Here is a 13,604-nt window from a genome sequence, read left to right as displayed (position 1 = left end):
TGCAAGCAGTCCCATGGAGTCTCTGAAGGAGGAGAAAGCCCTCCTCCTGCTTCGCGCGGACTGTGTGCTTTCCCTCCATGCTTCCCTGCGTGCCGGTCCCCCTGAAGGCCCACCTGGTCCCCTCTCAGGCTGCACTGGGCAATGGGACGCTCACCAGGCAACCTAGCACGAGCAGGTGGTGGGGTGGGGGACAGCAAAGGCCAGCCCAGAAGAGGGAGGATGTGGGGAGGCAGGCCCGAGTGTGTGTGCAGACGTGTGTGTGGACGTGTGTGCATGGACGTGTGCGTGTGTGGACGTGATGTGAACGTTTGTATGTGGACATGTGTGTGTGAATGTGTGCATGGATGTGTGTGCGTGTGGACATGTGTGCAAACGTGTGTGGATGTGTGTGTGGACGTGATATGGACATGTGTGCACGGACGTGTGTGGACGTGTGTGTGGATGTACGTACGTATGGACATGTGTGTGAGAACACGTATGGACATGTGTGTGTGGACGTGTGTGTGAATGTGTGTGGACGTGTGTGCGTGGATGGACGTGTGTGAATGTGTGTGGATGTGCGTGCGTGGACGTGTGTGGACGGGTGTGTGTGAATGTATGCATGGACGTGTGTGCGTGGATGTGTGTGTGAATGTGTGCGTGGACGTGTGTGTGAATGTATGCATGGACGTGTGTGCGTGGATGTGTGTGTGAATGTGTGCGTGGATGTGTGTGCGTGGATGTGCGTGGATGTGTGTGCGTGGATGTGTGTGGACGTGTGTATGTGAATGTGCATGGACGTGTGCATGCATGTGTGTGTGCTCCAACAGTGCACGCACGTGTGAGCGTGTGGCTGTGAGGACGCCCCTACCTGGCCCTCTGAGAACAGCACTGGTCCCTCCCCACCTGCGCTCACACAGCCCGAGCCCCACGCTGGGTCATTAGCTGGAATAAATCATCAGTGTTTCATTACAAGTCACGCCACCCACACAGGAAGGCCCATCCATCACCTGCCGCAGCCCAGGGCGCAATCCGCTCTACTAAACAGGACAGAGGCTCGTGCCTGGATGGGTGGCCAGCTTACTTACGGTGGCGTGGGAAGGCCAGGCTCCAAGAGCACGTACAGGCCACGAGCCTGGCGGGTTCTCTCCCGCTGACGGGAGGCAGGGGAAGCCAGAGGCTTTGCAAGAGCATCTATGGAAAGGGCGTCGTGGCCCCAGGATGGCCTGACGGGGTGGCGGCTGGCCGGCGGGAAGGGGTGCGGGCGTGGAGGAGCAGGACGGGCTGCAGGGAGGACTGGGGTGGACGAAGCCCGCCCTGGGGCCTGCGAGGCCCACTGTGCTCCCCATTCCTGGGGTGCAGCCCCGCTCTTGCTGCCCTCCCTCCCCCCGGAGGCTGTGTGCTCTCCCGAGAGCCTCCTGAGTGCCAGCCACCTGTCCCTTAAAGGCACCAACGGGCCCAGTCCAAGCTGTCGCTGCCTCCTGCTGCTGGACGGACACTGCCCCCGCCCCGGGTCCCTCCAGTGCTTTCCTGGACCTGTCCCACCACCTCCACTCACGCAGAGACCCAGCAGACCGAGGGACCCTCCCTGGGCTCAGGTTCCTGTCCCTGGTCCTGCTGGAGATGCCCCGCACTGCCCAGACCACGGCGGCTGAGGCTGGGGGGCATCTCCCCAATGTGGCACCTGCCCCCCAGGCTGCTCTTCCAGTCCTGCCCTTACTGCCAGGAAAAGAGGCGGCAGGCTCTGGCTTGCTTCCCTGGATGGGGGAGCACCATACCTGCTCACTGCGAAGGGGTGAAGGGGACCAGGATGGGACTGCCCTACTCTCGGGGACCCCTCCCCACGCTGCCTGCAGACCCTGAGGTGCCGGCCGCCTCAGTTCTGAATGCAGGACCATGGGGGCAGGAAGCGCACGCTGATCAGGGGACATACTCGGAACTGAGGCCTGGTCTACAAGGCTGCTTGGCGCCCCGGAAAACAAGGACCCTCAACACCCCTTTCAGGCCTTTCTGCTCCGTTTCCTTGGATACTGGCTGGCACAGACACTAAATCCCAGCACAGAGACAGTGGCTGGGAGGCAAGTGCTGTCCCCAAACTCCCACGAGTCTCTAACCCACGGGCAGCCCGCCTCTGAAGGGCAGGACGTAACCAGTGGCAGGATGGGGCTCAGAAGAGGGGTCCCTGGCGGTGAGGGTGGGAGCCGTGTGTACAGAGCCCCGCCCGACATCCGCGTGCCACAGCGCCGCCCACCTGCTCCTCGGCAGGACAGAGCCCCGAGCACAGGGTGGCGGGGGTGGCGCAGGAGGCCATGCGGCTCCCTCAGCTCGCCCTGGGCCTCCGCGCACCCATGTCGGCAGCTCCCAGGAGGACGAGTCAAACAAAAAGCAAGCCCCCAGACCCAGAGACCCCGGAGCAGACAACTTTAAGGTTTTTGATAAATTTGACAAAGTAGGAGGTGTGGCATCTCAGGGGTGCTAGCAGTCCCCGCGGACTCCGCGTGGCCAGGTGGCGCCTCAGTTCATGACAGGAAGACACACTCGTGTGGCTCGCAGGGGCCGCCCTGCTCGCCACCAGTCACTTCCTGTGAGTCGGTATCCATCTCAAGTAAAACGTTCTAAGAAACTGCTGTTTGGTCTGTAGAGACGTCCCTGCATCCCGGGGGGCTTGCGCCCACGTGGAGTCACTCCAGTGTCTGCCCCGTGCTGCGATTAAGCTACGTTTCAGGAAAGAACCCGTGTTAACTGAACTCACGACCAAGAAGCATGCACGGCAAACTGCTCACCACTAATTCCTAATTACTGAGCTGACGAGGTCGTCTGTCCCTTGGGTGTCAGTACCCCACCCCTGCTGGAAAACACCTGCCCCGCTCTCCGGGGGGCACACGGGGGTGCAGAGGCCGGGGTGCAGGGCGGCAGCGGAGAACCCAGCCCTCCACTCTGCGCCTAGTCCATGTCGGGCACCGTCAGGCCCCGTGAGCCTGGCATGGGCTGCTCCCGGCATCGCCCCAAGACAGAGCTGGGGGGCTGGGGCAGGTAGGGGGCAGCTCGTGCTGGGTCGACTCCCCCGGCCACGGGGCAGCTCAGCCTCCCACGTGTCCTTCCTGCTCTCAGCCCCAGGTGGTGGCTCCCAGAATCACAGGATGTGGTGTCCTGAGCGCCAGCACGAGGAGGGATGTCAAAGTCGGGAGCATCCAAGGTGCTCAGCTTGTCCGACGTCAGGACTCTGGGATGGAGAAGTCTTAGGACTCCAAAGACGGGAAGGTCACACGCTGCCAGGAAGGATGTGGCTGCAGCCGGCAGCAAGTGTGGAAGCTAGAAACCAATACAGATGGTTTCTAGCCCTGAACTCCACCTCGCCCGACTGAGTGAAGACACTGTCAGATGCACGCTCCCCCAAAACGCTCACCCCACAATCCTCCGTCAGGAGGCTCCCGGGGAATGCAGCCCCCAGAATATGGAGCAGAAGGGAAGGAGGAGGCTGCAGGAGGGGCCTGGTGGGGCGGTGGGCACCGGGGTCTCCCCTGAGTGTGTGGGGTGGCGCTGGGGTACCTCACTCGGGGAAATGAGGGGACAGAAGGACCACGGTCCCCATGAGGCTCAGGCCCGAGTGCTGTGTCCACGGCCTCACGCGCAGAGACCGCACTGGAGCCACTGAACGTGGTACTTCTTGGCGGAGGGCAGGGGTGGAGCGCAGCATGAGAGGCCAGGCGCGAACGGCTACTGTTCTCAAACTGTAAAACCAGTGGGGTCCTCCAGCCACGCACGTATCACTGGGAACAGAAAACTTACACACACTCTTCCTCTGCCCAAGGGTCTGGGACCGACTAGGGAAGAGCGCGGGGGCCCCAGGAGCCAGCCCGCGTGCACCTGGAGTGCGACATCCAACAGAGGGAACACGGTCTCACGTCACCACTGGGTCACCGCGTCACTGCACACGGAAGCCTGTTCCAGCAGGTCCAAGACTAGCTTCACGGACACAAAGCCCAACAAGTGGCAGAAGAGACCCAGGAGCGCATCCCCGCGAGCGCACCCCGCGAGCCCTGGGAAACAAGGACTTTTAAGCCAGATAAAAAAATGAGACACAACACATCCAAACCTTCCACACACAGAAGGGGCGGCCCACACAGGGACCTGGCCAGCTGCAGACTACATGGCCGGTCTCGCCAAGCATCCCCGAAGGGGCCCCACTGGCTGGCACAGCCTTCACGGTGACCCTGCCTCCCGGGTCAGTGAGGCGCACAGGTCGGTGACAGCCGTCCCCTCCGCGCACCCACATCCGCTAACATGCAGCACTTGGCCTAGTTCCTAACTGTGACCTACTGGCCAAGATGGAAGATCTGGCTGGAGAAGGAACGCAGAACCCCAGCTGGAGCACGGCAGGAAGTGTGCAGAGCGGACACTGCGCCTGGCGCCTCGACGCTTCTCCATCGGGAGATGTGAAATGTTAGCACCACTTGCGTCCACTGTGTCCCCGAGAGCAAAGACGCTCACCGAGGGAGCACCAGAGGGCAGAGATCCGAGGAAGGAAGGAGCCCTGCCACAGGTGAGAGTGGCCAGCAGCTGTGAGAACCCAGCACACGCCCAGACGCGCACACGCCCGCACGCGTCATCACTTCCTGTCCTCACTCTCTCAGAACACGGTTTCTAAAGGCCTCCCGACACCTGCTGCTGGGCACGTCTGAGCACGGGCAGCAGCCCCCACTGGTGGACGCGGGCTTCCTGCCTCGCACTTTGTAGATGACACGGCAGCAGACGTCCGTGCGCCCGGTTCTGCCTGCCTCTCGTCACTCCCTCCTGACCCACGGTCCCACCTGCGGAGGGAAAGTACCCCCCCTGGTCAGAACCTTTCAAATTCGGTGACAGGAGTCCATCTTTGTCTCTGTATCTCTCTCTCATCATGAGGAAGTGAGACCGTATCTTATGCATTTTTATGGCCAGCTGCCCTGCTCTCCTGGGATCTGCCCATCGCCCCTGCCCAGTCCCCGAGGGCTGCCCAGGCCCCGTGAGCGAGCCTCCGGGGGCGCAGCTCTGCTGAACACTCTCCCCGGGCCTCTGCTGGGTTGCTGTCATGTCTGTCTCTGGGAGCGACGTCACGTGCTTGCAGTGGGGAAGGCAAGCACGTGCTGACGTTCTGGTGGATTTCCCAGCGTCCTTGCTCCCCATCCCCTAAGGACCCTCGACCAGCACGCTGACATGGAATTGGCATGCTGTGTACCAGGTCACTTCGTCACCCTGAACAGTGTATGTGAGGCATTTTTAAAGTCAGTCCGAGGCTGTCTGCGTCCTTACGCTCAGTTCGCAGCGTAACACAGAACTGCTCACCGGGAGGCGTCAAAGGCAGCAGCAACTGTAATGTCTGCTCAGTTCGGTCTCCGTGTCCGTGTGTGTCCCCAGCAACGTGTCCTCAGCCCCATGGCCTCAACTCTGTGTCCTCACCTCCGTCCCACGTCCTCACCTCCGTCCCGTGTCCTCACCTCCATCCCGTGTCCTCACCTCCATCCCGTGTCCTCACCTCCGTCCCGTGTCCTCACCTCTGTCCCGTGTCCTCACCTCCATCACACGTCCTCACCTCCGTCCCGTGTCCTCACCTCCATCCTGTGTCCTCACCTCTGTCTCGTGTCCTCACCTCTGTGCCCTCACCACCATTCCATGCTTATCCTCATGTCTTCATCTCTGTGTCCTCACCTCCGTCCCGTGTCCTCACCTCTGTCCCGTGTCCTCACCTCCATCACACGTCCTCACCTCCGTCCCGTGTCATCACCTCTGTCCCATGTCCTCACCTCCATCCTGTGTCCTCACCTCTGTCTCGTGTCCTCACCTCTGTGCCCTCACCACCATTCCATGCTTATCCTCATGTCTTCATCTCTGTGTCCTCACCTCCGTCCCGTGTCCTCACCTCTGTCCCGTGTCCTCACCTCCATCACACGTCCTCACCTCCGTCCCGTGTCGTCACCTCTGTCCCATGTCCTCACCTCCATCCTGTGTCCTCACCTCTGTCTCGTGTCCTCACCTCTGTGCCCTCACCACCATTCCATGCTTATCCTCATGTCTTCATCTCTGTGTCCTCACCTCCGTCCCGTGTCCTCACCTCTGTCCCGTGTCCTCACCTCCATCACACGTCCTCACCTCCGTCCCGTGTCGTCACCTCTGTCCCATGTCCTCACCTCCATCCTGTGTCCTCACCTCTGTCTCGTGTCCTCACCTCTGTGCCCTCACCACCATTCCATGCTTATCCTCATGTCTTCATCTCTGTGTCCTCACCTCCGTCCCGTGTCCTCACCTCTGTCCCGTGTCCTCACCTCCATCACACGTCCTCACCTCCGTCCCGTGTCGTCACCTCTGTCCCATGTCCTCACCTCCATCCTGTGTCCTCACCTCTGTCTCGTGTCCTCACCTCTGTGCCCTCACCACCATTCCATGCTTATCCTCATGTCTTCATCTCTGTGTCCTCACCTCCGTCCCGTGTCCTCACCTCTGTCCCGTGTCCTCACCTCCATCACACGTCCTCACCTCCGTCCCGTGTCGTCACCTCTGTCCCATGTCCTCACCTCCATCCTGTGTCCTCACCTCTGTCTCGTGTCCTCACCTCTGTGCCCTCACCACCATTCCATGCTTATCCTCATGTCTTCATCTCTGTGTCCTCACCTCCGTCCCATGTCCCTCACCTCTGTCCCGTGTCCTCACCTCTGTGCCCTCACCACCATTCCATGCTCATCCTCATGTCTTCATCTCTGTGTCCTCACCTCTGTCCCGTGTCTTCACCGTGTCCTCATCCCTGTGTCCTCTGTCCTCTGCTCTGACGGCAAGGTCAACATAGAGGCCAGAGGGCGCCTGGCTCCTGGGATCAGCCGTCCCCCTGCCCTGGGCTAGCGCTGGTGCCCGTGTGCATGTCCAGTAGCTTCTCTGGTTGTGGTGGTGCTTAAGTGAGCAAGACTCGGGAGGAGAGTCACTGTGGCTGTCAGCAGAGTTTCTGGGGGGAGACGCTGGGTCTCCTTGGGAGCAGCCACAACCCCTGGGGGCTTGCAAGGAGCTCCATGCACGTGGGGAAGGAGGTGCCCAGGGCAGGAAGGGCAGGAACGCTGGTGACCTCTCTCTTCTCGTGCAGACGAGGACCCGGCCCCTCCCCCAAGGCTGAGCAGCTCTCTAGCTCCCACCAGAACCCCGCGGCAGGAGGGGCTGGCCAGGGAAAGGGTTAAGTTTAATTTATCCTGATTTCTATTTAATATCATGCTCTCCCCGCAGGAGCCGGCAGCTGCGAGCTGATTGCGCCCGCTCATTATGCAGCCTGTATCGCTAATGGCCTGTGACAAAGGCACACGGCTTCCAGGCCTCACCCCCGAGAGCCAATTACACACACACACTCCCTTCCTGTTTGCAGCACATCACAATGAAATTAAACTGAATTTCAAAATCATTTTCTCCTAAAGACATCTCTTTACAATAATTAATGCACGCTCTTCCTTTTCAACTCAAACACTCATCAGCAGCACTGACTGCATGTTTTAACGCTGACTGCCCCAGACTTCGCCCGGCACTCAGTGAGCTGCGACTGGCAAAATCCACAGGGCTTGGGTTCCTGTGCTTTCAAAGGAAAAAGCCCTGAAGCTCTTATCTGAATTTAAAAATAAAAGAAGATGGCCACAAAGCAAGCCAGGTTTCCACACGGGGACCATTCAGAGGCCTCCAGGAGGCACATACAGACCTGCACCTGAGGGACAATGACGGAGAGAGGCCTGATGCCATCAGACTGGCTCATGGGAACGCCGTGCTCACAAGGGAAACCAGGGGGTGTGTGTTAACATACCGACCACACTCTGGCACGGAGACAGGACGTCCTGAAACAGGTGACCAGGCCCAACCACGGAGCCCTCGGCTCCTGTCAGGGTTCCCGAGGTCCAGCCTCACTCTGAAGGCTGACAGAAGTCCACGCCGCAAACCTTTCCTGACCATCCACACGCCTGCTTCCTGTGCCAGGCACGGAGAGACCGAGGAGGCTGGACACCTCTCCCCACAAATGCCGGGACATGCACTTTGCAGGCACAGAACAGAGAACCACAGAGTGAGACTCTGGGAGGATGTGGGACTGGCCAGGACCAGCACGTCCAGACCCAGGGCCAGCTGGCGGTGCAACAGGAAGGGGGCCCCTCGATACCTCCTACCAGGAAGACCCTCCCTCTGCCCCCTTCAAACCAGACCCTCACCTGGCAGGCCTGCATGGCACCCCGAGACTGCTGGGTCCATGCAGGTCCCTGCTCTGCCACTCGGTGACCTCAGGCCTGTGACAGCGGCAGATCAGAGTGGACACATGATCCCACCCCCACAGATCCATGCCGATCTAAGCCCAGCAAGGTGCCCGTGCGAACGCTGTGTGGCCATGAGACTAAGGGCCACAGCCACCACCCTTCTGAGAGGCACACGGCAGCCCGCTCCACCTGCCTGCTGCCTTTCTCGTCAGGTCTGCGCCCCACAGGACAGGGAAGGAGGCAGACTTCTGATTATGGGGCTGCATGTGGTGATATGTGAAAGCAGGCCTTTCTTTTTGGAAAATATCGTCTTAAGATTACTGTGAAATGATGCATTGTCAGCAACAAAGTTTTACAAAGACAGACAGGCAAAAAGAAAAGGAGGAACCCCAGAACCTGACCACCTACACGCCAGGAGCTCGTTCTCCACGAGCTGCAAACCTAATATTCACAATGTCTGCTGTGAAGTCCACATTGCAGGACCGCTGGGGCCAAGGAGGGGAGGCGGGAGACCCTACACAGCTCTAGGTCCTGCTGGGAGGGCACCACACGCACACCCAACACAGGGCCCCGGACGTACAGTGGAGAAAACTGCAAAATGACCCAAAGGAAAAAGGAACCATATTCTACCAGAACGACTTGGATCCTGGGGGGTGGAGGTGAGCAAGAAGATTTATAAAGCAGGGGGGCTCGGGGTAGGTGGGAGGGAGGGGTGAGGAGGGTCTTGGACATCCAGGCCCTGCTGCTGCCCCCCCCCCCGAGGTTGGTGGGGCTCTGGGTAGGGTGAGGACGCAGCCTCGAAGATGGGAGGCACACATGCACCCACCCCATCTCTGCCCTGGACAGAAGACTCTGGGGGGCCCGGACTGCCCCCTCCTACCTGTCTTGAACCAGCCATCCCAGGTGAAGGCATGTCTCGTTTCTTCTGGTTTGTCCCAGTACTCTCGGAACACAGATGGCCCCCTGACCAAGAGCTCCCCTTCCTTCTCCTTGAACCCTGGGGTCACCTGCAGCATTGGAGAGAGCACACACCTCTCAGGATGGGGGCTCCACCTGCCTTCCTCATGACTCCCCCAAACGACCACACCCTCTTCTGAAATTAGACACTTTGTGGAAATGATTGAACAATGCTTCTTTCAACATTGGAACGCAATCAGGCGGCACGGTGCGGCGTGGGCCCCGCCACGGCCGGGAGCTGTGTGTCACAGCGTCCATCCTCTAGACTCGAAGCCAGGAGCCACTGACCCACGTCACCGTCGGGGCCTGGCTGGATTCGAGCTGCCCGTCCACTTCTCAAAGCTGTGCTCCCGGCATCGATGACTGTCTTCAGGGTGCTTCCCGCACGAAGCACGGCACACGGGCGGTTTGGGGGAGGCGTGGGCTCCCACAGCTGCCGGGGCTGCAGCAGCAATGTCTCAGGCGGCTCCCGTGGGGCCTTCCGGAGTCAGTCACTCTGCCTGGTGAGAAGGAGGCTGAGCACCAGCCAAGCAAGAGAGGACGGCTCTGGGGGTCGGCCCAGGTGCCAGGACAGAGCGGCACCCAGATCACGGGGTGCCGGGAAGCAGGGGGTTCGCTCCTCTGTTGTGACCACAGCGCAAGGCAGGACAGAGGCTGGGTTTTACAAGAAACCGAGCAGGACTTCAGTGAAGCCAGAGAAAGGAGGCGCAGAGCACCGTGCACCTCAGGAGGCCCCGTGGGAAGCCGCCATCGGACAGAGCAAGGTGACTGAACGGAGGCCAGGACACTCCGTTCTGACTCATCAGGTCCCACCTGGAATGAACTTACTCTGGGGAAGAACCATCCCCCTCTAAACAAAACAAAACAAAATCAGAGACCCTTCGAAAAAGGCTGTCAAACTGTCGGACGCATTTGTCTGAGGCCTGGACACAGTCCACACTTCCAAGGCTGATGCGGCAGGTGGGTGCCCAGAGCCTGTCCCGCACGAGCAGCTCTCCGCTGACGCTCCAGCCCACTTCCCACGCTCGGGGTCCAGCCAGGCACCCGCCATCCAGCCCACCTGGAGGAGGCGCGTTCGTCCTCCAGCCAAACCAGTTTATTTGAACTTCACCCATTTTCCCCCTGCTGCCCTTTACCTGATTCCACTGCCAAGGTCAGACTGTCTTCTCACCAGAGACGGGGGACCTACTGCCAAGCATCAGCCTTGAATCCCAATCCAGTGACAGTAACGTTCAGGGGGCGCCTGGTTGGCTCAGTCCGTTAACTGACTGACTTTGGCTTGGGTCATGGTCTCAGGGTCCTGGGATCGAGCCCCGCATCGGGCTCCCTGCTCCGAGGGGAGCCTGCTTCTCCCTCTGCCTCTGCCCCTCCCTCTGCTTGTGCTCTCTCTCTCAAATAAATAAAAATCTTAAAAAAAAAAAAAAAGTAATGTCCAGGATGGAGGGAAAGACAAAGACACTTGCAGATAAAGAAAAAACAAGAGTACTTGTGGCCAGCAGACTTCATCTAAAATAATTACCAGAGAATATTCTTCAGACAGAAGGGAAATGACTGAAGGAAACAGAAAACTCAGAAATGAAACAAAACCAAGAGAATCAGTAAGTATCCCAGTGAATAAAACTGACCATTCTGTTCCTCACGAGTTCTTTAGAACAACCTGGAAGGTGGAAAGCAAACGCAGTAACACCGTCTAATAGGGTTTATCCCACACGTAGACATCCCACACGACAAGCAGACCACACGGGGAGAAGGCAGTGACCCATCCAGCGGTAGTCAGCCTCCCGACCCTGGTCCTAGGCCATCTGTGCCCCTCCTGTGAAATCCAGCTCTAGCAAGAGTCCCCCACCCTGGGACCCGATCACCCGCAAATCTGGGATCACCCCCAGGTGACATCTGATCACCCCAGCCTGCCCTCAGCAGAGATCTTGCTAGGTCGGTGTAGCCAGACTCCCCACTCAGCCCTGATGTGTCCCCTCAGCAAGTGCTCACCCACTGACCCCACCTGCTGCCTGGGAGTGCATCTCCACTGGCCGCGCTGCATTCAGTCGTGAAGCCCTGCTACGGGGGCCCTACAGTTACCCCAATGGTCCTGAAGAGAGTCCACCTCACCACCTGTGACAAGGATCGCTGAGTGTTCTTCTCTCTGACCACAGGAGTTCTAGCTCCTCTGGGAATGGTAAGTGCTGAGTCCAAGTAGGGTTAAAAAAGTGAGGGGCGCCTGGGTGGCACAGCAGTTAAGCGTCTGCCTTCGGCTCAGGGCGTGATCCCGGCATTATGGGATCGAGCCCCACCAGGCTCCTCCGCTAGGAGCCTGCTCCTTCCTCTCCCACTCCCCCTGCTTGTGTTCCCTCTCTCGCTGGCTGTCTCTCTCTCTGTCAAATAAATAAATAAAATCTTTAAAAAAAAAATGAAGTATATACTTGTAGTCCCTAGAACAACCAAAAACTGTACAAAACCACATGGTCAAAAACTCAACAGGCAAATGAAAATGTAAGACTAAAGAACGAGTCCAGAGAGGTGGCAACGGCGGCTGAGCGGAACTGAGGGAACAAAGCACGAGGCCATAATGAACGGTGGGAGCCCAAGTTCAAACCCCTCAATCATCAGGTTACATGTAAATACAGCACTAAACACACCAATCAAAAGCTTGCCGACCAGAATGGAAAACATGATCCGACCCCATCCCGTCTGCAAGAAACTCGCTTCTGGTGCAGTTACACAGGCGGGGAGAAGCAAGGGGATGAGACCACGTAGGCCACGAAACACCAATCAGAACAAACTACACCGGCTACAGCCTTATTAACACCAGCAAAACCAACGCAAGAGCAAAGCGCAGTACAAGCAGCATCACCTGACGACAGGACGTCAGGTCACCAGGAAGACATAACAATTATAAACGTGCATTCACCAAGTGAGAGACTTTCAAAACACAACTGCAAAAATCCAAAAGCAGAAACAGACATTTACAGTGGGGGAGTCACACCCCCGCTTCGTGCCAGAACCGACCAGACGCTCAGGGACCAGCGGGGCGAGCACCACACTCTACCAAAATTCACCCGAGATGCGTTAGATGACCTCAATAGTCCTATGACCATTAAAGAAAATGAATTAATAGTTAAAATCTTCCAAAAAAGAGGCCCCCAGGTCCAGATGGCTTCATTGGTAAATTCTACCCAACATTTCAGTAAGTATGTAATACCAATTACACGCAGTCTCCTCCAGAAAGCAGAAGAGGAGAGAATAACTCTCAACTCATTTTATGATGCTAGTGTTACCCTGATACCCAAACAAGACAAAAAAGCACAACAGAAGGAACCCTCAGAGGCAGACATCCTCAGGAAATGCTAGCAGACCCAATCCAGCACATGTGAAGTAAACAACGTGCCACAAACAAGTGGGGTCTGTCCCAGGAATGTGAGGCAAATTCAACACTAGAAAATCAACCAAGGCAATCTACTGTACTGGCAGCCAAATGAGGAAAAATCAGTCGATGCAAAAAAAAGCATTTGCAAATATTTCATCCAGGGGCACCTGGGTGCCTCAATCAGTAAGCATCTGAGTCTTGATTTTGGCTCAGGTCGTGATCTCAGGGTTGTAAGACTGAGCCCCATGTCAGGTTCCATGCTCAGCACAGAGTCTGCTTAAGATTCTCTCTCCCTCTGCCCCTGCCCCTCCTCTAAAAAAAAATTTTTTTTTCATCCATTCATGATAAGAACGCAGCATATAATAAGTAGAATGGAATCTACGAAAAGCCTACAGCTAATGTCATATTGAATACGTTTCCATTCAACATCACACTGGAAATCTCATCAGGGCAATTAAGGCAAGAAGAGGAACTGAAAACATACAGACTGAAAAGAAGGAAATAAAACTGTTCCTACTTGGAGAAAACATGATTGTTGATATAAAAAGTCCTAGAAAACCTACAAAAATACCTTCTAAAACTAAAAAGAGAATTTAACAAGATTACTAAAGGATATGAAACCAATATACTAAAGTTGATGGTACTTCTATATGCCAGCAATGCACAGTTCAAAAACAAACAGAAAACTCCACACCTACAATAACTGAAAAAGAAAGAAAGGAGGAAGACGGCAGGAAGGGGAGAGCAGAGAAGAGGGACATCTGGTTACAAGTGTAGCGGGACACAAAACACATGCCCAAGCAGACTGAAGTGGGTGCAGAGGCATACCATGTTCATGGACCAGAAGACTCCACACAGCGAAGACGTTAAGTCTCCCTAAACTGATTTATAGAGTTAATGCCATTTTATTAAAAAAATTTTTTTTTAAGTATTTATTTGACAGAGAAAGAGTGAGCAAGTGAGCACACAGAGAGATAGGCAGAGGGAGAAGCAGGCTCCCCACTGAGCAGGGAGCCCGATGTGCGGCTCAATCCCAGGACCCTGGGATCCTGACCTGAGCC

General features: G+C 57.1%; 1 protein-coding gene and 1 long non-coding RNA gene across 19 annotated transcripts in view; both read right to left on the bottom strand.

The window, feature by feature from the left end:
- The window catches only part of ACSF3 (acyl-CoA synthetase family member 3), a 64,395-nt gene that overhangs the window by 15,528 nt on the left and 35,263 nt on the right, over positions 1 to 13,604 (bottom strand). For 13 of the 18 annotated variants that reach the window (XR_002141547.2, XM_019793605.2, XM_034672645.1 and 10 more), the window contains one exon: positions 9,103 to 9,229. The exons of the other annotated variants lie outside the window; for them this stretch is intronic. Coding sequence is in view for 12 of the 13 variants with exons in the window: in XM_019793605.2 (XP_019649164.2) it covers positions 9,103 to 9,229 (127 nt within the window). In the remaining variant the exon portion in view is untranslated. The remainder of the gene's footprint in view (positions 1 to 9,102; positions 9,230 to 13,604) is intronic. 18 annotated transcript variants of the gene reach the window in all.
- LOC117804584 lies at positions 713 to 9,090 on the bottom strand. Its single transcript, XR_004629115.1, has 3 exons — positions 5,665 to 9,090; positions 3,529 to 5,491; positions 713 to 3,291 (listed from the first exon to the last, which is right to left on the bottom strand). It is a non-coding gene; the product is annotated as an uncharacterized LOC117804584 (long non-coding RNA).

This window comes from Ailuropoda melanoleuca, chromosome 12, assembly GCF_002007445.2.
Source record: "Ailuropoda melanoleuca isolate Jingjing chromosome 12, ASM200744v2, whole genome shotgun sequence".
Lineage (NCBI taxonomy): Eukaryota > Metazoa > Chordata > Mammalia > Carnivora > Ursidae > Ailuropoda > Ailuropoda melanoleuca.
The sequence above is the reverse complement of the archived record's forward strand: the minus strand, read 5'-3'. Positions and strand labels throughout refer to the sequence as shown.